At 46.2% G+C, this 24,517-nt stretch overlaps 1 protein-coding gene across 1 annotated transcript in view; it reads left to right on the top strand.

The window, feature by feature from the left end:
* ANKLE1 (ankyrin repeat and LEM domain containing 1) overlaps positions 1-24,517 on the top strand; it is a 58,529-nt gene that overhangs the window by 20,230 nt on the left and 13,782 nt on the right. Inside the window, exons 2-3 of the mRNA XM_033953938.1 lie at positions 1,994-2,146; positions 4,485-4,590. Coding sequence (XP_033809829.1) covers positions 1,994-2,146; positions 4,485-4,590 — 259 coding nt within the window. The remainder of the gene's footprint in view (positions 1-1,993; positions 2,147-4,484; positions 4,591-24,517) is intronic.

Here is a 24,517-nt window from a genome sequence, read left to right as displayed (position 1 = left end):
CAAATTGTATAGATGGACCAGGGTGGACTGGAAGCATGAGTGTGGTGTAGATGGACTGAGAATAGAATGGTAAACTGTGGCAATGAGTTGGGGTCAGGATTGGGGAGGAAGAGCATATGAAGAGACTTGTGCTACCACTAGCATTTCTTTTACCCACAAGTCCTCCCTGTGTGGCATCGCCTGCTGTGATCATCATTTAAAAACACCCTGGCCAGCTGTGTTCACAACTCGCCATACTTTAATTTCCTTTATACAGACTTGGTAATTTGTTGCAAGTCGAGCATCATCAATCATTTAGAAAAGTTGGCTCCTATGCTAATGAGCATTGGTTTATATTAAAGGGCATTGTTGAGATTTCTAGAAGGACAAATACTCTGAGGGCCAGTGTTAAACATTTTGAGGTCCAGGACAAAAAGTAAGGAGGGAGCCCCTCTCCCCCAAATCCCCTCCCCTAATCTTTCCATGCGCTATTACTACCACACATAAAATAACTTTTAAATGACTTCTTCACAAACAAAATACAGATTTTCACTATGCACTGAACAAGAGACCACAAATTAGTGAAAAATATAAAAGCCAAAATTGAACTGGCAACCCCAACAACTTAAAGTCAACAAATCCTGTAATACTGGAAAAATGAAAATAAAAATGCCTTTCCTTTTGTACTGAACATAATACAAAGACATCTGCAATTCACATATCCCCATACTACCAAATTTCAGTTAATAAATTCACAATAATACACTTTGGGCCTGTTTTACAAAGCCGCTCTAGCAGCTGCAGCACAGTAATAGCCCCGAAGCCCCTGTTGCCGCACGGCTTTGTAAAACAGACACTTTATTTTACCTTTTTTATCTGGATATTTCATTTTTCCTTCATGTTGATGCCTGTTTCTCTCCTGCTTGTTTTCTGCTCATTCTCTTTCTAGTGGCTGCTGACCATTTATCTTTTCTCCCTTGACTTTTTCCATTCCCTCACTAAATCTGCCTCTGACATATTGATCTTTCCTTCTTTTTTCTTTTCTTTTCTGCCTCTGTCCCCTCAAATTTCACCCTTTTCTTACCCTCCTCCCTTTTACTTTTGAGCTACCTATCAGTTTGCCCTTCCCTCACACCTTAGCTTCCATTTACCTTCTCTTTCCTTTCCCAGCCTCCTATTCCTCTTCATCTGTCCTCTATCATCACATTTTACCTCTGTACTCAACTATCCTCTTCTCATTCATCTCCTTGCCACCCCACATGGTTACACCATTTCCTTTACTCTTAGTCCAGCATGTCCTCTCCCTCTCCTTCCCCCCACTTTTTCAGCCTGGCATCTTCCTGACCCCTCTCTTTCCTCCTTCCCCCATGATTTAGCATCTCTTCTCTTTTGTCCTGCTCTTCCCTTCCTCCATGATCTAATAATCTCTCTATCTTCCCTTCTACCCAGTGGTCCAGCATAGGGAGAAATGTTGGACCACTGGGTGGAAGGGAAGATTTCTTCCTCTCTTCCCTCCCTAACCATTATTATCCAGTATCTCTCCTCCCCCCTCCACCCCAATTTCTCTCCTCTCTTCCTTTCCTACATCCTCTTGTCCAGTATTCTGATATGCTGTCCATGCCAGCCTCAAAGTTTTCCCTCTTCCACTCTCAGGCCCATTCTAATGCAAGTTTCAAGGTCAGCCCATACCGTGTATGAGAATTGCTGCCATACCAGCAACGTCTGTAAAGAAAAATGCATTATAAGGCAAATTGGAGGAAGAGGGAGATGTTAGACCAGGGTGGGGAGAAAGGGGAGAAATGCTGGACCTCAGGAGTCCCCTGGAGCTCTGTGGCCCAGTGCAGCTGGCTGTTTGCCTCACCCCTTTAATGCCAGTTCTGCTTGTATGTGAATTTAAATGTCACCAAATCCAGTGTCATCTGTGTACTGAAAAATTGAGAATCTGTTTTTGCAAGCAGTGTATTTTTCCATAACTGGTGCTTCTGTTACTCTTGGATCTTACTGTTGTTTTAAGGACTGTTGACATTCTGCTGAAACAAGGTGCAGACCCTAACCTTCTTCTGCCGGATGGGATAGCAGCTGTTCATTTGGCTGCAGGGAAGGAGAGAGAGAGTGCAGTGCGCTGCCTGAACCTGATCCTACAGCATGGAGGAAACCCCAATGTCAGGTATTCTATTTGTAGCTTCGTAGCACTAGTAGAAGTCTGGAAGCTGTATCTAATGCTTGAGAACTTCTTCCAAACCCAGAGTGAGGTGGAGATGTGAAGAGGAGGATGTGACGAGAGAAGCATTAGCTTTCTGATACTTTGTTTTAGGATTATGCAAGTTAACTGATTCTTGTGAGTTCCATATGAAAAGGGAAGGTTGATTTTTGCCTGGCTGCGAAGGATTTTCAGTTTATAGATAGATTGACTTGAGTGTCTCTGTGCGCCAAAGGAGGACTAGGACTATTGTGTTACAAGATTTAGCATGTAGCAATGGTTCTCAATGCAAATCCTTGGGGCACACATAGCCAGCCAGGTTTTTGGGATGCCCATAATGAATATGCATGAGAATTTTATAATGCCCTTGTATCGCTCCATGGTGCGGCCGCACCTCAAATACTGTGTGCAACTCTGGTTGCTGCATCTCAAAGATATAGCAGAATTAGAAAAGGAACAGAGAAGGACAACAAAAATGATAAAACAAAATGGAACGACTTCCTTATGTGAAAAGGCTAAAGCAGCTAGAGCTCTTTCTAGCCTGGAGAAGAAACGGCTCAGGGGAGATATGATAGAGGTCTTTAAAATACTGAGTAGAATGGAACGGATAGATGTGAATTGTTTGTTCACTCTTTCCAAAAATACCAGGGAAAGGGGGTGTGCAATGAAGCTACTACTTGGTAGATTTAAAACAAACTGGAGAAAATATTTCTTCACTCAACGTGTAATTAAACTGGAATTTGTGGCCAGAGAACATTGTAAAAGCAGTTAGCTTAGCAGGGTTAAGTTGATAAGCCATTGTTAAGTGAACTTGAAGAAATCCATTACTTATTCCTAGAATAAGCAGCATAAAATATGTTTTACTTTTTGGGATCTTGCCAGGTACTTGTAACCTGGATTTGCCACTGTTGGAAACAGAATACTGGGCTTGATGGACCTTTGGCCTGTCCCAGTATGGCAACTCTTATATTCTTATAGATTTGCATACAATAGAGGTAGTTCATGCAAATTCATTTAATGGATATTCATTGTGGATATCCCAAAAACCTGACTGGCTAGGTTTGCCTCAAGGCCAGGGTTTGAAAACCCCTGGTTAGGTTTGTCCAGAAAAACCTAAAGTTGGAACAACTGTGCATATTGAAGTTTTTCCCATGAATTTGATTGTGTTTGATCAGAAAATAATTTTTAAAAAAATTTTAAACCCATCCTGGGGTTCCTCAAAGCCACTGATTACATAAAGCTATATTTTACTTAAAATTTGCTATTATTTTTGCTTAAATGAAGCAAATTTCTTGGTATTATAAGCTATAATGTTTATGTTTTCACATTCCGCAATAATACATTGATAAAAAGACATTTCATGCAAAAAAATCTAGCAATATTTTATTAACCCCCTCCTCCCTTTTACTAAGCCCCACCACCACCGCGTCAGCAAAAATTGGCAGGCGTGATGCCCGCTCCTCTCCCCACCCCCGAACCTTCCCCTGTACCTGTTCAGAAGTAGAGAGCAGGAGGGAGGCTCAGTCCCTCTTGCTCCGAGGCCTGCTACTCCAAAATGGTGAGCCTTCTCTTCCTGGTGCATCATGTGATGCATGGGTAGGGGCCTAAGGCACTGATGGGCTCAGTCAAGCCAATCAGGACCTTAGGCTCCTCCCTCTGTATCCTGGGATACCTAGGGAGGAGCCTAAGGCCTGATTGGCTCAAACACCTAAGGCCTCTCCCCTTGGGGAGCCAATCAGAGTCTTAGGCCCCTCATCTTGCATCACATAAGGCCCAAGAATGGGAAGGCCCGCGGGCCTCAGAGCAAGAGGAGCCAAGCATCCCTCCTGCTCTCAACTTCTGAACTGGTACGGAGGAGGGTGGGGTGGGGGCTGGGAGGAACATCTGGTGAAAGGAGGGAGTGGGTATCCCTCCTGCCAATTTTTTGGGGGAAGGGGAGAGGAGGGGACAGTTCAGGGGGGCATGGCACGGGGAGGGGGGCATCCGATGGCAGGAGGGAGTGGACATAAAGGGGCCCTTTATGCTGATTATCCTAGAAATAAGCAGTGGATTAAGTCCATCTTAATAATGGCTTATGGACTTTTCTTTTAGGAAAATATCTATATTGCATTCTGAGGTAACAGTGCATTCAAATCTCTCATGTGTATTCATTGTGACATCCTGAAAACCTGACTGGCTAGATGTGCCCCGGGACTGGGTTGAGAAACATTGTTTTAAAGGAAGGTAAATAGAGATCACAGAATAGTATGCTCATTTATAGCTAAACACAGGGTACCACTGTGGGGTGTTTTGTTTTGTTTTTCAGATCAGTTGAGGACTTGACACCTCTGCATGTTGCTGCCTCCTGGGGTTGTTACAAGTGTCTAAAACTCTTGTTGAGAAGAGGAGGGGATCCCAGCCTCAAAGACCAGGTTTGTACATTGCCATAGGTGTAGTTTGGCTTGAGCATGGGGGCAGCATACCTCCCAAATGCTGACATACCACAACTCAGTGGTGGTGGGGATAATTCGACATCTCCAATCCTGACCAAAGAAAATTAATTTTTTTTGCTTGAAACTCTTGGTGCAAAGTTTTCTTCTGTTGTCTACTATAAAATGCACCTGAAATATATCTACATCAGGAATGTTTTAAAATAAAAGTGTGTTGATAAAAGTGAGGGAGCTTTGTAAGGTTTTCCTGTCTTTTAAGCTTGTAGTAGGATGTATTGAGTTTTGGATTCACCTTTATTTTAAAACATCCCTGATGTGCATTAAAAGTTGGAGGTGTTAGATATGAGCTGCTGCTTTTTGAAGGTTTGTTGTTTTTTGAGGGGTTTTATAGCACTAAGGCAGAGAATGTGACCTTTCCTGCTAGCTCTGTTTTTCATTTATTTTATTTATTTGTTTAGATTTCTATCCTGTTCTCCCGGGAGCTCAGAACGAGTAACAATTGATATTCACAATAAAGTTACAGGACAATAAAATTATAGGCATTCGAAGAAGAGACAGGTGAGAAGACGTAGAGCAGGGGTGTCAAAGTCCTTCCTCCAGGGCCACAATCCATTCGGGTTTTCAGGATTTCCCCAATGAATATGCATGAGTTCTATTAGCATACAATGAAAGCAGTGCATGCAAATAGATCTCATGCATATTAATTGGGGAAATCCTGAAAACCCGACTGGATTGCGGCCCTCGAGGAGGGACTTTAACACCCCTGACATAGAGAGAGAAGGGAAGGGGGAGCATGGGAAGGGAAAAGGGAAGAGGAAGGTAGAGATGGGGGAGCAACAGGGGAGCAAAGAGTTAAAGGAAGGGGAGCAGGGATCAGGAGAGTGTGAGGAGAGAAGGAGAGACGGAGGAGAGAAAGAGATAAGGAAGGGGAGCTAGGAGGAGGTTGTCTGTTAGCACTGTTCAGTTGAAAAGATAGGTCTTCAGCATTTTCCAGAAGGTCATCAGCGAGTCTTGTGATCTTATCTGGGCAGGCAATTGGTTCCAAAGACGGGGGATGAAGTGGTATGAGCTGAATTAGCATTTATGAGCTGCTTCCATTTGGAAGGATCTTCCTACAGGGATGTATAGTCGTCTCACTATTCCAAGTTTTGATTGCATGTATTTAAAAAAGGATGTGAATTGTAATAAAAGGAAACGTCTGTTGCAAAGACATAGGATTCTGTACTGTAGCTGTTGCTTCCCCGTAGTCGTAAACTTTGCAGAAGGGTGTCACTCAAAACTCTCAACTCCTCTTCAGCAATGGAGAACAGCGACCTGTTTATTTTTTCCTTCTGCACATGAACTGAGAAGGTGTGTTCTGATCTGCTCTGCTTTCTTTTTATTATTTTGCCATCGATTCCTTTTTTCCAGCATAGCTTCGGTGCTTGGAGGTTCCCTTCTTGGGTCTATTCTGCCGGGGCAAATAGGCAGTTTGCTGCTCGCAGGCCAATCTCTCTTGAGTACCTGTAGAGCCAGCTTGTTTGTGTTCTATCAGGAGCTTGAGATTTGTTCCTTTGGGAGCTTGCTCGCCTGCTGATTCATCAGGGGCTTGAACGCAGGCTGTGGGGCGCTTGTGTAATAATCCTCTGGGTATTGGGAAGCCAGCTTCAAATTTTTTCCCCACAATACTTTGTGTGGATTTTGGGGGATCAGAGTCCTTGGGGTCACCCGACCAGCAGACAGAAGATTTCCAGCACTGAACTTGTTCCTGGTATTTTCTGAGGCAGAAATCTTTTCCCTTCAGGCACCAGAAGTTACAGTGAGTACTCTCTTTATTCCCTATGGGGAAAATCGGAGGGGGGGGGGTCTGTAAAAGGCAGATTTGAGAGTTTCTGGGGTTAAAGTTAGATTCCTCCACCTCCAAAACACCATTTTTTGTTCTTCAGGTAAGCTCGACGGGCCATTTTTGGTGCAATTTTTCTGGCGGTGCCCATTTTAGATTTTTAGTGATCTTTTTTTTGAAGTGCCAGGGGCTACATTAGCATTACCTACAGGTTCTGGGCTCAATGGCAGCCTCCCTGGAAGTTGTCCTCTCCAGGTGATCACTACAGGTCATGGCTCCCCTGGACAAGGGAGGCAAAACTCAGCTTACATTGGTGGCTCCAGGGAGATGCTTTCCGGAGGGGCATGCCTCTCAGAATCACCTCATAGGTGACCCTCATGATTGACGCCAGCCTGAGCGGCTGGGGAGCCTACTACTGTGGTAGTCCTCTTCAAGGCAAATGGACCCTGTCGGAGAACAAGTGGTCCATAAATCATCTGGAATTGAGAGGAAAGGCGGTTAAGATACTCTCCAACAATGCCACCGCGGTAGCTTATGTGAACAGATAAGGAGGCACCAGAAGCACGCCTCTATGCCTGGAGATTGTGACATTTCCGTCCCAGGAGTCTGCCCTGTTACCCACAAAAGCAGAGCAGCAGCGCTACCCACAGGTCAGGCAGACAAAAATATAGAGAACACTGAACCTAGAGCTGTCTATTCCAAGCAGGAGCCAAGGCATGTCCCTATAGTTAAAGGGAAGGAAAATTTATTGAGTAGTCATCGAGCCCTAAAGTCTGCTCCTCTCTCAGGCAGATTTGGGTGTGGCACACAACAATGTAAACCTAGCTCCCACAAGCTAGATAAGACAGTGAAAGAACAGCTTCTTTTGAAGTCTCTCCAGGCCAAGCAGCTGCAGGAAGAAGGGGCTATGGAGTGGGAAAGGACTGAGGAGCCAAGCCTGACAGAGCCTTGTGAGGCAGGAGAAGCCATGGAAGTCTGTACCTGAGCTGGAGTTACCTGAACCTATGGAAGTAAATCTTACCATGGCTGGCCAGTGACTGTGCATTTGTTTTGCTGTTCATTTTCTGTTTTGGGTTTTGGATAAACTGCTGCTTGAGGACAGAACTGTGAAAACCTTTTTTGTTTTCCTAAGGCTTGAGAGGGACTGTGCCTTTGGAAACCTCTTAGGAGAAGATATAAGAAGGCACCTTGAACTGTGCTCTGTGTGTTTCTTTTTTGCTTGTGTTTGTTTTGGAGGCTAGAACTGTTAGCACAAACTAGCCCTGAGGGCTTGAATTGCATTGGGAGTTTACTGAAGATCTGAGTGGGCCTTTTTGCGGGATACATTTGAGAAGCAAAAATATGATAAAGTGGATTCAGCAATTTTCCCTCCGTCAACTCGCTGGAACCTGCTAATATTACTAGAAGCAGGACTATTGAACTTAAAGGGCTGGAGTTGGAGCTCTGGTTTGATTATTTAATTTTGATTATATCAATTGACAAGATAGTAAGAGCCCGGTGAAGGGAACAGAACTGTGGCTGTTGAAGCCCGGGCACCTTTACAGGGCGTGGCAAGTGGCCATCCCCACAAGGAACTGTACAAAGCTCACCAAGCACATGTACTCAAGGGATTTGTTTACCCAAGAGATTTGTTTTGTCATCTGACAAAAGCTCTTATTTTCTTTTTGGGAAGCAGAGCTTAAAGAAATGACCTAATGATTAAGGCAATATAGGTGGTTGCCTGACTCTTTGATTTTTTGCATTTTTTTTTTAATGTTTAAATATGTTTATTGATTTTGCAAAGAAGCCAAAAAAAAATAACACAAGTACAAACACAGTATGCAATGAACTACAACCAAGTTCCACCCCCCACCCTCTCTCCCAATTCCCCTCCGCCCAAGTATCCCACAATAACAGATGATCCATCCTCCAGTAAACAAACAGAATTACGGGTTTAACAGGTTACTACGAGCTTTATGAGTCAGTGTAAGCCAAAATGGTTCCCAAACAGAACAATATAAACGGCCCTTAGGAGTGTCCAGTGATATCAAGGACAGTCGCTCCATAGACGCTTGGTGAAGCATAAGAGTACGCCAAAGTGATAATGTCGGTGGGTCCAATACAATCCAGCAATGTAATATAGTTTTCTTTCCCAAGAGGAAGGCCTGAGCCAAAAAACCCCAGAAGCCCTTCGGGGACACCCGGGGGAAAAAGTCCAATGTGAAAAGCAGCTCAGGGTGGTTAGTGTAACCGTGACACCACATTGAGGCAATATGCTGTTGCAATTGATTCCAAAAGCCCTGGATCAAGGGACAAGTCCAAAATTGATGACCCAAGGTCACCCTGGGTTGAGCACATTTGAGGCAATTGTCTGTGGGGCTAAGTTTAGCGCGATGTAAGTAGGCAGGTGACCTGTAGAGGCGCAAGTAGAATTTATAGTTCAGTTCAAGTAAGGTCACATGAGAGGTGAAGATAAAGATGTTTTTTAGACCTTGCTGAATGTGTAAGCCAGTCACCTCACAAGGCAAGTCCCCAGACCATCGGGCCACGTAAGAATCATAAGAGATGGACTCCAGACTCTCACGAAGGAAACGGATGTGGAATTTCAGAGGGATCTGGGTCTGTGCAGATAAACAGAGTGCTTCCGAAATGGTCTCCTGACTGTGATTGGTGAGCCCCGCTTGAGGAAGAGATCGAATGTATGATGCCATCTGAGCATATGCCAACCAGTCCATAGGCGTCCAGTGATACTCAGTCTGCATGACTGGAAATGAAGGCACTGTGCCCTGTGCAGTAACCACCTGAAAAATATATTGCAGATTAGAAGTTCTCCACACTGAAAGAGGAAACGATGTTCCAGAAAAGGCAAGTAAGCTGTGGCAGTATGGTTAATATGCAGAGATTTACATAATCACCTCCACACCTGACGTAGTGGTTTAAAAAGCAAGTCACCAACTGGCGGAGGTCCCCGAGGAAGATGTTGAGCATGTAGCAAATAACTAAAATGGTAAGGGGTGCAAAGAGCGAGCTCCGAGGCAGTCGCCGAAAAATGACGAGTGCCCCGGAACCAGTCATTCAAATGTCTCATTTGGCAAGCTTGAGAAAACAGAACATCAAAATGGACAGGGCAATCCTAGCCCTTTTTCCATTCCACAGGTAAGAAGTCAAGTATTTCCCCACCTCTTTATCATGCTTAGTTGACAATAAAATAGGAAGCATTTGAAAAACATAAAGCCACTGGGGCAATAACACCATATTATATAAAGCAATTTTACCCATCAATGATAAAGGAAAGTCCCTCCAAATATGTAGTTTCTGTTGTGTAAGAGTCAAGAGTGGCAGGATATTCAGAGAGTACAAACTAGTGAGATCCATGGGTATCTTAATCCCCAGGTAGGTCAAATGAGTAGTAGCCCAACGTAAGGGAAAAGCCCCCGTCCACCGAGCAGGTATATCTCGGGACAAAGGAAGCACCAATGATTTTTGAAAGTTAAGAACCAAACCAGAATATAAACTGAATTCATCTAAAATGGCTAATGCTCTCATCAGGGAGACCAGCGGGTCAGACAGGGTTAGTAACATATCATCAGCGAACGCCAATACACGCAACTGAGAGTCCCCCTCCGGAAGGCCCCTCAAACCATCGTTCCTCTGTAAGGTACGCAAAAAGGGATCCAGATAAAGCAAAAACAACAAGGGAGAAAGAGGGCTACCCTGTCTCGTACCCCGCGCTATCTGGAAGGATTGAGTCCTCGTACCGTTCACTAAGATACTAGCTGTGGGAGACATGTACAACAAGCGGATTATATCGTAAAACCAACCATCGATACTCATGTAAGAGAGCACAGCAAAAAGGTACTGCCAGTTGACCTGATCAAAGGCCTTAGCCGCATCTAGACTCACCAAAATGCCGGCCATGTGGTTTACTTGAGCTCTATACATGGCAGTCAGCAATCTTCGGACATTGAGGACCGAGTGACGCTGTTGGACAAAGCCCACCTGTTCCGGTAGAATTAAGTGAGGAAGCAAGGCAGCTAACCAATTGGCTAATACCTTGTCCAAGATTTTAATATCTACTTTTATAAGGGATATAGGGCGATATGATTCAATGTCTGTTTCCCGTTTCCCAGGTTTAGGAATTAATGTTATGTGGGCATGATTAGCACCCTCCAGAAATGCACCACCCAACCCTGCCGCATTATAGTAAGCCTCCAAAGGTCCACAAATCTGTGAAAATAAAAGCTTGTAAAATTCCAGGGAAAACCCGTCAGGACCCGGGGCCGTGCGATTCTTGAGTTGTTTCACCGCTAACTGCATTTCCTTCCCCTGGATCAGTCTATTTAAGGATAAACGCATGGGAGAGGACAGTCTGGGCATCCCTGCATCCTCTAAGAAATCACTAGCCTCAGGACCCCGGTCCCCATCTACCGAAGAGTAAAATTGTTTATAATGGCGAAAGAAACAGTCAGCTATATCTCCTGTTCCAGTGACCTTCGTGCCATCAGGCAAAAGCAAGCAGGGGATATAGCGATTAGGCCGCCTAGGTTTAGTGAGAGAAGCAAGTAATCTGCCAGGTTTGTTCCCGTATGTGTAATATTTATGTTTGGCATGATAGAGATATTTTTTAGCATGCTCGTGGAACAGGGCATTTAGGGCAGCCTGGGCAGATGCCAATAGCTCACTAGAGCGTGGCGTCGGGTGTGCCAAATGCTGTTTTTTAAATGTCAAGCATTGCTGCTCTAGGTGGATAATGCCCTGCGCCACACGCTTCCTATAAGCCACTACATAGGAAATAATATCTCCCCGGAGAACAGACTTAGCTGCCTCCCAAAACAAGAGAGGTGTCTCCCTATGTTGAGCATTAAAGCGAAGGTAATCTTCCCATTTTTCAGTAATGTATTTTACAAAATCCGGATTATCAATTAGATAAGAAGGGAAGCGCCACCCCCCTGGAAATTGTGAAGTCTCAAAGAGTACATCAATCCATATCAGACAGTGATCCGATACAGAGAGAGAACCAATTTCTGAAGCCTCAATCAGTGAAAAGAGAGGGGTGGAAACTAAAATGTAATCTATTCTGGAAAAAGTGTGGTGTACCCGAGATTGGTGCGTGAATCTTTCTCCCGGGGATGTAACAAACGCCAAGGATCAACGAGATCCAAGGCGTCACACAAATAAGGGAGACCTTTACTAGGAACTGGCCCAGTGCGGTCCTGCAAAGGGTCCAAGACCTGATTAAAATCACCCAGGACCAGTAGTGGACGTGTAAGATCACGTTGGCCAATTTTGACCAGGCCTGTAAAAAATTTATGATCATATTGATTAGGGCCATAGACCAATAGAATATTGAATACACGTTCCGACATTGTCACCCGACAGAAAAGATACCTGCCCAAAGCATCCGCATACAATTGCTCCACCCTTCCCGGAAACCCTTTACGCACCAATAGTGCTACGCCTGCATGTTTGTTAAGGGAGGAAGCAGAAAAAATCTGACCCACCCATCCCCTTTGCAATTTAGCATGTTCCACATTGTTCAGTCGAGTCTCCTGTAAGCAGGCAAGATCCGCCTTATGGTGTTTCAATCTACTCAGGATCTTGGAGCGCTTCACAGGAAATGTTATGCCACCAACGTTCCAGGACAAAAGTCTGGATGTCCTACCACTCACCCGGGCCACAAAAGCACACCTGCCACAACTGTATTTCCAGGAAGGCCCCAGGCGCCCAGCCTTCGCCTAGGGAGCCACCAGAAGTAAGAAGTTCAACAAACCCGTACAAAGAATCAAGCATGCAATACCCAGTCACTCTAGAGGATAAATCAAAAGATACACACTTCCCAACACACAAACCCCCCTCCCGCCCTCCATACAACCCCCCTCCCTCTGAACCCCAGTTCCCAAACTTCCCCCCAAAAGCAAATGACCATCCAGTTACCACTACGATACCGGAAGGCGGAGCACGTCTCTGGTGCCATTGGAACTCATTCCTCCCTTATACACATAGTAAAACAGTGTGTAAAAACAGCATAATCAGGAATACAGCAAAAATAAAACAAGCAGTTACATTAAAGCCCTGTTCATCAAAGTTCAAGGTGTAGGTGACCCTGGTGACCCCAATCTGTTAATAAATTCCCCAGCCAGCACGTCCGAATCAAACACGTGCCATTTGCCATCCAAGTGAATTTTCAAAATAGCTGGATAGAGAAATAAGAAGCGACATTTAAGATCAGCTAGCTTCTTACAAAGGGGGTAAAAAACTTTCCTCTTATCAGTCAGAGCAGCAGAGTAATCCTGTCCAATTCGAATTGGAGTGGAATCATAGTTCAGTGTCTCCCTCTTAAGACGAAATTCCCTGAGTATCTCCACTTTATGTCTGTAATTATGAAGTTTCCCAATCACCACCCTGGGCCTCTGGTCATTACCCACATGGGGCCCCACTCTAACATAGAAACATAGAAACATAGAAACATAGAAATAGACGGCAGATAAGGGCCCACGGCCCATCTAGTCTGCCCACCTTAATGTCCCTCCCCTACCTTTGCCCTGTGAATAGATCCCATGTGCCGATCCCATTTGGCCTTAAAATCAGGCACGCTGCTGGCCTCAATCACCTGTAGTGGAAGACTATTCCAACGATCAACCACTCTTTCAGTGAAAAAGAATTTCCTGGTGTCACCTCGTAGTTTCCCGCCCCTGATTTTCAACGGATGCCCTCTTGTTGTCGTGGGACCCTTGAAAAAGAAGATATCTTCCTCCGCCTCGATGCGGCCCGTAAGATACTTGAACGTCTCAATCATGTCTCCCCTCTCTCTGCGCTCCTCGAGCGAGTATAGCTGTAATTTGTCAAGCCGTTTTTCGTATGGTAGATCCTTGAGTCCCGAGACCATCCGGGTGGCCATTCTTTGCACCGACTCCAGTCTCAGCACATCCTTGCGATAATGCGGCCTCCAGAATTGCACACAGTATTCCAGGTGGGGCCTCACCATGGATCTATACAATGGCATAATGACTTCCGCCTTACGACTGACGAAACCCCTTCGTATGCAGCCCATGATTTGTCTTGCCTTGGACGAAGCCTGCTCCACTTGATTGGCAGACTTCATGTCCTCACTGACGATTACCCCCAAGTCTCGTTCTGCTACCGTTTTTGCTAGGATCTCGCCATTAAGGGTATAAGACTTGCATGGATTCTGGCTGCCCAGGTGCATAACTTTGCATTTTTTGGCATTGAAGTTGAGTTGCCATGTCCTAGACCATCGCTCCAGTAGGAGTAGGTCGTGCATCATGTTGTCAGGCATTGAATCTTCGTCTGTTGTGCATTTGCCCACTACATTACTCAGTTTGGCGTCATCGGCGAATAATGTTATTTTACCTCGAAGCCCTTCTGCCAAGTCTCTTATAAAGATGTTGAATAGGATTGGGCCCAAGACTGAGCCCTGTGGTACTCCACTAATCACCTCCGTCATTTCGGAGGGGGTGCCGTTCACCACCACCCTTTGGAGCCTACCTCCAAGCCAGCTCCCAACCCATTTCGTCAATGTGTTACCTAATCCTATAGAACTCATCTTGCTCAGTAACCTGCGGTGTGGTACGCTATCGAATGCTTTGCTAAAGTCCAGGTACACGATGTCCAGGGACTCCCCAATATCCAGCTTCCCTGTCACCCAATCAAAGAAGCTGATCAGGTTGGATTGGCAGGATCTCCCCTTAGTAAATCCATGTTGTCGGGGATCCCGTAGATTCTCCTCCTCCAGGATCTTATCTAATTGGTGTTTGATTAGAGTTTCCATTAGTTTGCTCACTATCGATGTTAGACTCACTGGTCTGTAGTTTGCTGTCTCCATCTTTGAGCCTTTCTTGTGCAGTGGAATGACGTTAGCCGTCCTCCAGTCCAACGGGACGCTGCCTGTACTAAGGGAGAGGTTGAAGAGCGCGGACAGTGGCTCCGCCAAGACATCACTCAGCTCCCTAAGCACCCTGGGGTGCAGGTTGTCCGGCCCCATTGCTTTGTTAACCTTGAGCTTTGACAGCTCACCGTAGACACTGCTGGGCGTAAACTCAAAGTTACTAAACGGGTCAACTGAGCCAACCCTTGCCTGTAGCTGAGGGCCGAGCCCTGGTGCTTCTCGGGTGAAGACTGAGCAGAAGTATTCATTTAATAGTTGGGCTTTTTCCGAATCCTTTTCCACATAGTCTCCATCTGGAGTCCTAAGACGTACAATCCCGCCTGAGTTTTTTCTTCTATCACTGATATACCTGAAGAAGGATTTATCTCCCTTCTGGATGTTCTTTGCTAGAGACTCCTCCATGAGGAATTTAGCCTCCCTGACTGCTGTTTTGACGGCTTTTGATTTGGTCAGGTAGTCTGCTCTAGAGTCCTGCTTCCCTGATTGTTTGTAAGAGATGAATGCTTTTTTCTTCTCCTTGATCAGGTCTGAGATCTCCGCAGTAAACCACTGTGGCTTATTGTTCCTTCTCCGTTTACTTACTGATTTTACATAGCGGTTTGTTGCTTCTTGTATGGTTGCCTTCAAAGTCGACCACATGTCTTCCACGTTATCGGTTTCTTCTTGGCTTTGTAGCGCCTGGTGAACGAAGTCTCCCATATCTTTGAAATTTGTGTCCTTGAATTCAAATCGTGCCGGGCCCAGGGAAGCCGACATGGGCAATTCGCTGGCAAGCCAAGATTCAAGCACAGACAAAAGAGAGGAATCAGCAATTGTCTCCGGGAACCCCTTAAAACGTAAGTTCCCCCTGTGGGTCCTGTTCTCAAGATCTTCCAGTTTAGCCTGTTGTTGATCCATTTGCGCTTTCATGCGGGACATGTCCGCGGTTACAACTCGGGCCTCATCTTCCGCCGCAGAAACACGTTCTTCCAGTGCCGTTACCCTCGCTGAATGATCCTCCATAAGGGATTCTAGTTTAGTTAGTTGGGCCGACAACTGCTCCATACTAGGGGATAATGCCTGTGTGATGAGTTGTTTCAGTTCCACTAGCGTCTCCGATGTAAATTGTCTGAGCACATCACATGCAGGGTCCGCCATCTTATCTTCAGCGGGCTTACCCTTATCCTTGTCCTTTTTTGCTGATTTGGTCGACATGGCAGGCTGATTCTTAGATAGAAATCTGTCCATAAAGTTTCCCACCAAAGTCGCCGAAAAAAACGGAAGAAAAAAGGCGCCGTTCATCCCGATTATTAAAGGAAGGAAGGGACGAGCTCCGGAGCTGGCTGAGCTAGATGCACACCGGTTCACAGCATCATGTGACTTTTTTTTTTTTTTTTTTTTTTAAATGAGAAAATAAAAACTGATTTTCCTTTCTGAATACTATCATTCTGGTTGCTGATTACCTAAAACAGGCAGGTAATTAAAGTACACATGTGCACTGTTTCACCACAGGTCATCCTGAAGGGCACCCTCTCCATCTTCTGGAGTATTCCAGGTTCATTAAAGCCATCTGCTAAAGCACTGCAGTTTCCAGAGCTGAGGCCGGGCAGGTGACAGGTCACAAATGTTATTTCAGTGAGCAGAGGTCCATGTACAAGCCGTCTCAGCTGCCCATGTTGCAGGAGTAGAGAACATCCAGGCCAACATTCTCAGCAAACAGACTCTGAATCTGGGGCAGTGGTCTCTGTCCCAAACAGCATTCATCCTCGTTGTGCAGTGCTGGGGCAAATCAGAAATGGATCTAATGGCCTCAGCCAAGAACATGAAGGCAGATTGCTTCTACAATCAAAGAGCCAAGCTGGGAAGCGCAGGGTTGGGATGCCCTACTCTGTGTTTCCACCATGGGCCAGGGTCTGGTGATTCTGGTAGCTCCAAACTGGCCTTGTCAGTCTTGGTATGCGGATCTGGTACGCTTCCAAAGAGGCAGATCTCAGGATGCTGGTTCATCCCAGTCTGCTCAGTCAGGGCCCAGTTCCAATGGAGAATCCATAGCACTTTGATCTTACAGCAAGGCTCTTGAGCACATGGCCCTAACTTGTAAGGGTTACTCAGAGGTAGTGGTCTAAACCCTCCTGAGAGCAAAGAAGCCTGCAACATTTGCCACTTATGCATAGACCTGGATGGCCTTTCAATTATGGTGCATCAAGGGGCAGGTGGAGCTTTATAGGGCTCACATTCTGATGATTTCAGCGTTCCTGCAAGCCAGACTGGAAAAAGGCCTAGCGGTTTCATATCTCAAGGTGCAGGTAGCTAGCCTCTCATGCTTTAGGGAAGAGGTAAGCAGTTGTTGGTATCTCACCCAGAAAACTCTTGGTTTTTGAGGGGGGTGCTCAGATTGCATCCCCCCACTGCGTAGGCTGTTCCCGCCTTGGGACCTTAATGTTGTTCTGAAGGATCTATCTTGAGTACTGTATGAGCTCCTGCCAGATGCATCCCTCTTGGATCTTACGGTTAAGACCGTGTTATTGGTTGCCACAGTCTCGGCGAGGCGGATCTCAGAGTTACAGACCCTCTGCTGTAGAGAACTCTTCTTCAGGTTTATGGAGTCTGGTGTTTCTCTGTGGACGGTACCTTCCTTTCTATTAAAGTTGGTTTCTGCCTTCCATGTCAATCAAAAGATCTGTTTACCCACCAGTTCAGTGAAACAGGACAGGCTTTTGCAGAGGCTAGATGTGTGCAGGGTCCTGCTCCACTATCTGGAAAGGACTCTCCAACCACCTTTTTGTGCTGACCAGTCAATCAAGATGAGGCAAACCAGCTTCCAAGGCATCAATTGCCAGGTGGGTTTGTATGGCAATTTCCTCTTCCTACATTACCTGTGGTAAACAGCTTCCTATCTCCATCACAGCACATTCGATTAGAGGCATGGCTGCTTCTTGGGTGGAGTCCCGGGCTGTTTCACCTGATGAAATTTGTAGAGCAGCTAATTGGTCTATTCTCCTTTTATGCGATTCTACAGAGTGGATGTGCGGCTCAAGAGGATGCCGTTTTGGAGTCCTCGGTATGCGGGCAGGCTCATCTATCCCTCTCTAGTTGTCTAGCACTGCTTTGGTACATCAGCTACAGTACAGAATCCTATGTCTTTGCAACAGAATGGAAGATAATATTCTTACCTTGTTAATCTTCTTTTTGTTATAAGACATAGGATTCTGTACGGTCCTGTTCAGACCTTTGATTCGCCTGATTTCTGCCTTTGACATTGCTAGTGTCCGTCACGGGACATCTCCTCCTGGCATTTAAAATTCAGAAGAGACAAAGCTACAGGTGCAGGAAGTCACCTACCGTATATACTCAAATATAAACTGATATTTTTTGGACTAAAAATGGCTCAAAAATGGGGGTCTTGGTTTATATTCGGGTCAGTGCTGACCCAACCAGCTCCCAAACCTGTTGCAGGCCTCTGCCGGGCCTGCCATGAGACCTGGTGGTCCAGTGGTGGCCGGGACAGGATGAATCCCTCCCGCCTCCTGTCCCGGCCGATTCTAAGAAGTTTTACCTCTCCCCCACCTCCCCCAAGTACCTTTAGTGTCCCTGGTGATCCAGCAGTGAACCACGGCAGGAGCAACCTTCCTTCGCTCCTTCCCTTTCAGAGCTGCTAGCTGATTGGCTGCCGCGAGTTCTTGCGGAACCGCAAGAACTCTATGGCAGCCAATCAGCTAGTGGCTCTGCATGGGCAGAAGCAAAGAAGGTTACCTCGGTTTATATTTGGGTCAGTTTATATTCGAGTATATACAGTATTCCTTTTATCCTTTGGGGTTTTTGTCAGGTTTCCTTGTTACACTTAGGTTGATTCCTAGCTACTCATAAGCTTACTTTGTTTTGCATTGTTAATTGTTATTAAAGATTGTTTTTTTGTCATAAGTTACAGAGCAGAACAGAATATTGTTTGTTGCCATGGAGGTTCCCCGTTCCCCTCCTCTTTTCTTCTGTTTCAGTGTGATAAGGTGGTGGCTTTAGCCAGAAGGATGCTAGGCTGTATAGAAAGAGGCGTAACCAGCAGAAGAAGAGAGGTGTTGATGCCCCTATATGTCATTGGTGAGACCACACTTGGACTATTGTGTTCAGTTTTGGAAGCCATATTGGTGAAGGATATAAAAAGACTTGAAGCGGTCCAGAGGAAGGTAACAAAAATGGTAAGGGGTTTGAACAAAAAAGAAGTATGAGAAAAGACTGGAAGACCTAAATATGTATGCTCTGGAGGAGAGGATGGACAAGGGAGATACAGACAATTAAATACTTGAAAGGTATTATTAACCCAGGACAAGCAGGCAGCATAGTCTCAACAGGTGGGTGATGTCACCGACGGAGCCCCACAGTGGACAGCCTCGCAAGCAGACTTGCTTGAAGATCTTTGTAAGAGCTTACGAGTGTTGCACTGCGCATGCGCGAGTGCCTTCCCGCCCAAGTAAGGGCGTGCGTCTCCTGTGAGGTACCTCAGTTCAACATTTTCCGCGGAGCAGAGAAGTCCTCTTCACTTCAGCTCTGCAGCCCTTCGTTGCCTTCTCGCACCGCGGCTTTGTTATTTTTGCTAGTCGCTGTGCTCGCGTATTCCTTCTCTTTATTTTAAGTTAAAAAAAACCTAAAACTTTTATTGTTTCTTTTCCGGCCGGCGGCCTTTTGGCCTAGGCTTGGCCGCTGAACCTCGTTCGTTCGTCGGCCTTCTTTTTTTCTATGTCCCAGCCTCTTACCGGGTTCAAAAAGTGTAGCCAGTGCGGCAGGGCTATTTCAATCACCGATCCTCATCATGGGTGTATTGTTTGCCTGGGTCCTGAACATTGCCCCGACGCTTGTTCGCGCTGTGCTGCCCTTCAACCTCGAGCCCTTTGCAAATGACGTGCCAAGCTTCTTCAACTATTTGGCACTATGGAGCAGTCTGCTGAGAGGGTCTTGACCTTGGTTTTGGGGACGGCCTTGACTTCTAAGACCTTGACCCCGACACCAGTGGCTGCCTCGACCAAAGCCTCGACCTCGACACCTTCGGTCTCAAAGACCTCGCCTGCAGTCCCCTCTAAGTCTTCATCTGTGGGTAAGTCTCCTGTTTCTCCTTCAGGTACCCTTCCTAAGAAGCCTCCAGAGCCTCAGGCATCCCAGGCCGTGCCTACGGTCCTGACAGCCTCTTCAAGACCTCCAGCTAAGCGTGCCTCCAAACATAGGGAATACTCATCCTGGAGGTCGCCCTCTTTAGAGCGCACTGCTGCACCTTCGAGACCTGATCCTTTTGTCTCGGTGCCTATGTTCGAGGACATGTTGAAAGCCATTCTGACCACTCAGATTTCCTTGGTTATGGCTCATCTCCTCCCGGCCTCAACCCTGCTTCCTACGAGCCAGCCTGAGCCTCAGCCTGAGTATCCTGTTGAAGCACCTTGAGGCAAGCCTCGGAAGTCTCGTCGCTTATCATCCAGCGACTCTTCTCCTCCTCCTGGTACACAGTCTCCTGAACCTCGATCGAGACATTTGAGGCATCTTGCTTCCAAACACAGTCAGGAGTCTTTTCTCAAGCAGAAGACCTCTCCTCCTCCGGATACTGAGTCTTCTATGCCTCGTTTATCTAAGGCTGTCAAGACTTCTTCGAAATCTAAATATAAGTCTCGCAAAGCTCTCACACCGGCTGCTTCTCCTCGAAGACCATCCAGGTCGAAGACTCCTCCATCAAGACCGCCTCCAAGGGAGTCTTCTCCTCCTGCCTCGGACCCCGGGGACTTCACCATCAAGGCTTCTTAAGCGCAAACACTCTTTGACTCCTCCTGTCATAGGTAGTGGAGCTTCTTCAGTGACTATGCGCCTGGAGTCTGAGCCTCCTTCTCAATATTCCATAGAGGCTTCTCCTTCCTATTCGGTGACTCCTAAGTCTCACTCTCCTTCTCCTGAGGGTCCATCTACCTCGAAGTCTGCCTCATTTGCAAGATTTGTATTTGATATGGGGAAAGCTCTGCAGCTGGATCTCCACTCTTGATTCCAAGTACACTCCTGAGTACTTGGCCGACATGGAGTGGCCTCATCCACCCAAGGAGATCTTGAGGCTTCCTATGACTCCTGTTTTAAAGCAAACTTTCTTCAGTAATATGGAAACTCCTTATTCCATTACAACCATTCCATCTAAGCTGGAATCCAGATATTGCACCATACCTTGTAAGGGATTTGAGAAATCTCAATTGTCCCACCAGTCTTTGGCTGTGGAATCTTCATTAAAGAAAGCTCAACCATCTAAGCTCTACGCTGCGGTCCCTCCAGGCAGGGAGGGTCATACCATGGACAAGTTGGGCCATAGGCTCTATCAGAATTCCATGATGGCTAACAGAATTCTCAATTACTCTGTCTGAATTTTGACTCTTCATGCTGCAAGCCACATACAATGTAGAGTGTCTGCTTTTGCAGTAGCCATGCGTCACCTCACTTGACTCCGCATTGTTGATATGGATCCCTGGCTCAATTGATGAAGCCTTCATTTGAACCAATTGATAAAGTTCATCTCAAGTATCTTACTTGGAAAGTAGTTTTCCTGATTGCCCTTATGTCTGCTCGAAGAGTCAGTGAGTTACAAGCTTTGGTTGTGGATCCACCTTTCACAGTTTTCCACCATGACAAAGTGGTCCGCCGTACTCATCCAAAATTCTTGCCTAAAGTTGTTTTAGAATTTCACATCAATCAATTTATTGTTCTTCCAGTATTTTTTCCAAAGCCTCATTCTCACCCTGGAGAAGTGGCGCTCCATACTTTGGACTGTAAGAGTGCCTTGGCTATCTACTTGCAACACACTCAACCTCAAAGAACAGCCCCACAACTTGTCATCTCCTTCGATCCAAATAAGTTGGGGCATCCTGTCTCAAAGCGAACCATATCCAACTGGATGGCTGCTTGCATCTCTTTCTGCTATGCCTAGGCTGGTCTCCCTCTGCAGGGTCGAGTCATGGGCCACAGAGTTCAAGCAATGGCAGCGTCTGTAGCTTTCTTCAAATCAACTCCTATTGAGGAAATCTGCAAGGCTGCCACTTGGTCCTTGGTTCATACATTCACCTCTCATTACTGTCTGGATACTTTCTCCAGAAGGGATGGCCATTTTGGCCAATCTGTTTTACAAAATCTCTTTTCTTAACTTGCCAACTCTCCCTAGTGACATGCCCATCCCCAAGGATGACCCTGTCAAGGTTAGGATAGGGGTTAAGCCAATTCCCTAGCCAGAAATCCAGAAGCAGGTAGAGCCTCAGAGGTTGTAGAGGACAGGGCTGCCTATCCTGAGGACCATGAATCTGTTGCAGACCTAGTTCCCTTTCCCGAGCCAAAGCCTGTCAGGAAAACAAGCTCCCTTAGGAAATAACAATCAGCTCCCAGAGTGTAATTTCAGCTCTCAGAGTGTAATTTCTCCTCCAAAGCAGTACCTCAGCCATGTAAGACTGGGAGTGGCTCTTCTCCCTTAAAGCAGTTCTCAAAGAGTTTGAGAGGGACAGCTCAGGAAGGGCTGGCAGAAAGAATCCTCCTGGCAAGGCAAGAGCAAGTTCCCAAACCTGAACCCATGGATTGGGAAAGTCCTGTAACACAGGACCTGGCAGCGCAAGAGGTTCCAGAGGAACAAATGGAAGTGGAATTGCTGGAACCCATGGATGTAAGTGTGGCAGTTTCCTTCCCACAAATTATTCTTTTGTGTTAAGGAAGTTTTCCTTAAAGAATTTTGTTGGACTATTTTTGAAAGAATATTTTGAAAAGTGGTTGTTTTTTTTTTTGTTGCATAGCAGTGGGGGCTGGGCTATAAGCCAGTATTGAACTTATGCTTAGCACTGATTAAGTTACTTTGCACCAGCTGAGACAGCGCTTTGGGAGAAGCTGGTGTATGGCTGGTGTTGGTTCCGGACTCAACTGAGAGCTTACAGGATTGGGGTTGGGCTCACAGAAGACCTCGGATTGGGGAATTTTGTGGGTGCTTGTTTAAAGCCTTTTTGTGAAAGTGAACCCGGCAATCCTGTTCCTGGAACACCAGGACTGGAGTGCTGTATAGTGTTAAAGTTTTGTTTGGCTTGTTGAAGAACAGGACTGTATTACTGAAAGCCCAGGTTTCTAGGAAGAGGAAGAAAAGTGTTTCCTTTGTTTTTGTTCCCTGGTTTGAAGCTGTGTAAAGCTGCCTGGATGTTGCCTTGAACTTATGTTTACTTACCTGGGACAAAGCTTAAGTTTGTTCACTGGACTACACCTAGCAACCATGAACTGTTTGTTGGAGGAGGAAAAGCCAGTGGAATGGTGTTTGTATTTTTCCTTGTTTTGGGTGAATTAAATCTATTGCAATAGTCTGAGCACGTATTGGATTATTATTATTACTAGTGTTTGCCCATTACATTAATGGGTGCTAGTAAAGCCTCCTTCCCTCACATGTCCCCAAATTTTCAGCCCCAGCTCCAAACCCAGAGCATTTAAAGGCCCGCAGCTTCCCCCCTCCTCAAAGCGAGGCGAGAAGCACCGTACCTGTGTTCAGCGGGCTGATGAAGGCTTCCAGCCACGGGGCGCTTTCTTGCGTTCAGCGACCCGCCTTCGGGCCCGCACCAAGAGCCATGGCCAGCTCGTGGCCGGGCTCTAAGGCGCAATGTCAGCCCCCACCTGGGTCCACTGCAGGAAGATTAGAGACGCTTCTCTGGCAGCGCCTGGCAGGAAGGACTGAGAGCCGCCTCCCCCGCCGCCAAATACAGCCACGGAGGGCAATCGGGGCGGTCAGGATGCATGCAGGGAGAGAGCTTGCCTGCGCTTTTCCAGCAGTTGGTGAGTGAGGACAGGAGGAGGGGAGTGGCCAGAGTGTTCCCTGCCGCCACGTTCTAAAATAGAATCTGGCCATGGATCAGAAAACACGGCGGCAGGGAACACGAAACCCTAAGTGCGCATGCGTGCTTAGGGTTTTATTATATAGGATTGTTAAGCCAGTGAACTAAAGTACTATGTAGGGTCTTCCCTCTTCGGGAGCCATGCCAGGGTCGTGCTGCCACCAGTCGGTGGACTCCACAGTGCCCTCACAGGCCCGGCAGGTGACACCCTCCATCCCATTATGCTTAGCTTGGAGGTCACCCACCTGTTGAGAATATGCTGCCTGCTTGTCCTGGGATAAAGCATAGTTACTTACCGTAACAGTTGTTATCCAGGGACAGCAGGCAGATATTCTCACAACCCACCCTCCTCCCCCGGATGGCTTCTTAGCTAGTTATCTGAACTGAGATATCTCACAGGAGATGCGCGCCCAGACTCGGGTGGGAAGTTACTCGCGCATGCGCAGTGCAGCACTTGTAAGCTCTTACAAAGATCTTCAAGCAAGTCTGCTTGCGAGGCTGTCTGCTGCGGGGCTCCGTCGGTGACGTCACCCACCTGTTGAGAATATGCTGCCTGCTGTCCCTGGATAACAACTATTATGATAAGTAACTGTGCTATACAGAACCAAATCTTTTCCAGAGAAGAAAAAATAGTAAAACTAGAGGGCATAATTTGAGGTTATAGAGAGAGGAAGGCTTAGGAGTAATGTTAGGAAATTCTTCTTTACGGAGAGGGTGGTAGATGCCTAGAATGCCCTCCTGAGGGAAGTGGTGGAGAGGAAAACAGTGATGGAATTCAAAAAAGTGTGGGATAAAAATAGAGGATTTCTAATTAGAAAATGAAGGATGTAAATGAAAGAACTAAGGTCAGTATTGGACAGACTTGCATATATGGTGATCGGTGTAGGATGGGCTGGGGTGAGTATCAGTGTGAGGATGTTACTGGGCATACGTTACGGTAGATATCCTGCAAACAATGGGATGGATGGATAGGCTAGATTGAGTTTGGATCGCAACTTTAGTATTTGGAACCCAGAACAATATCAGACTTTACAGTGTGTGGCCCAGAAATATCAAAGAAGAGACAAGTTAATTTAATAATGTATTTTTAATGGGTATAACTTATGGGCACTGTTCAGGTCTTTATCTGCCATCATTTACGTACATTACATTAGTGTTTTCTATCCCGCCAATATTTTTCAGTTCTAGGCGGTTTACAAAAAGAGTTGGCCTGGGCATTCCCAGGGAGCTTAAAGAGTTGATAGAGTGAGCTTACACGAATTGAAGACTAGCATGAGCGATGGGTTTTAGGGGAGGGTTTATAAAGTTTTTGATTAACTCATTTGACAAAGTTTTTGAAAAGTATAGTTTTCAGTTCTTTCC

Source organism: Geotrypetes seraphini, chromosome 8 (genome assembly GCF_902459505.1).
Source record: "Geotrypetes seraphini chromosome 8, aGeoSer1.1, whole genome shotgun sequence".
In the NCBI taxonomy this organism is placed as follows: Eukaryota; Metazoa; Chordata; class Amphibia; order Gymnophiona; family Dermophiidae; genus Geotrypetes; species Geotrypetes seraphini.
The sequence above is the reverse complement of the archived record's forward strand: the minus strand, read 5'-3'. Positions and strand labels throughout refer to the sequence as shown.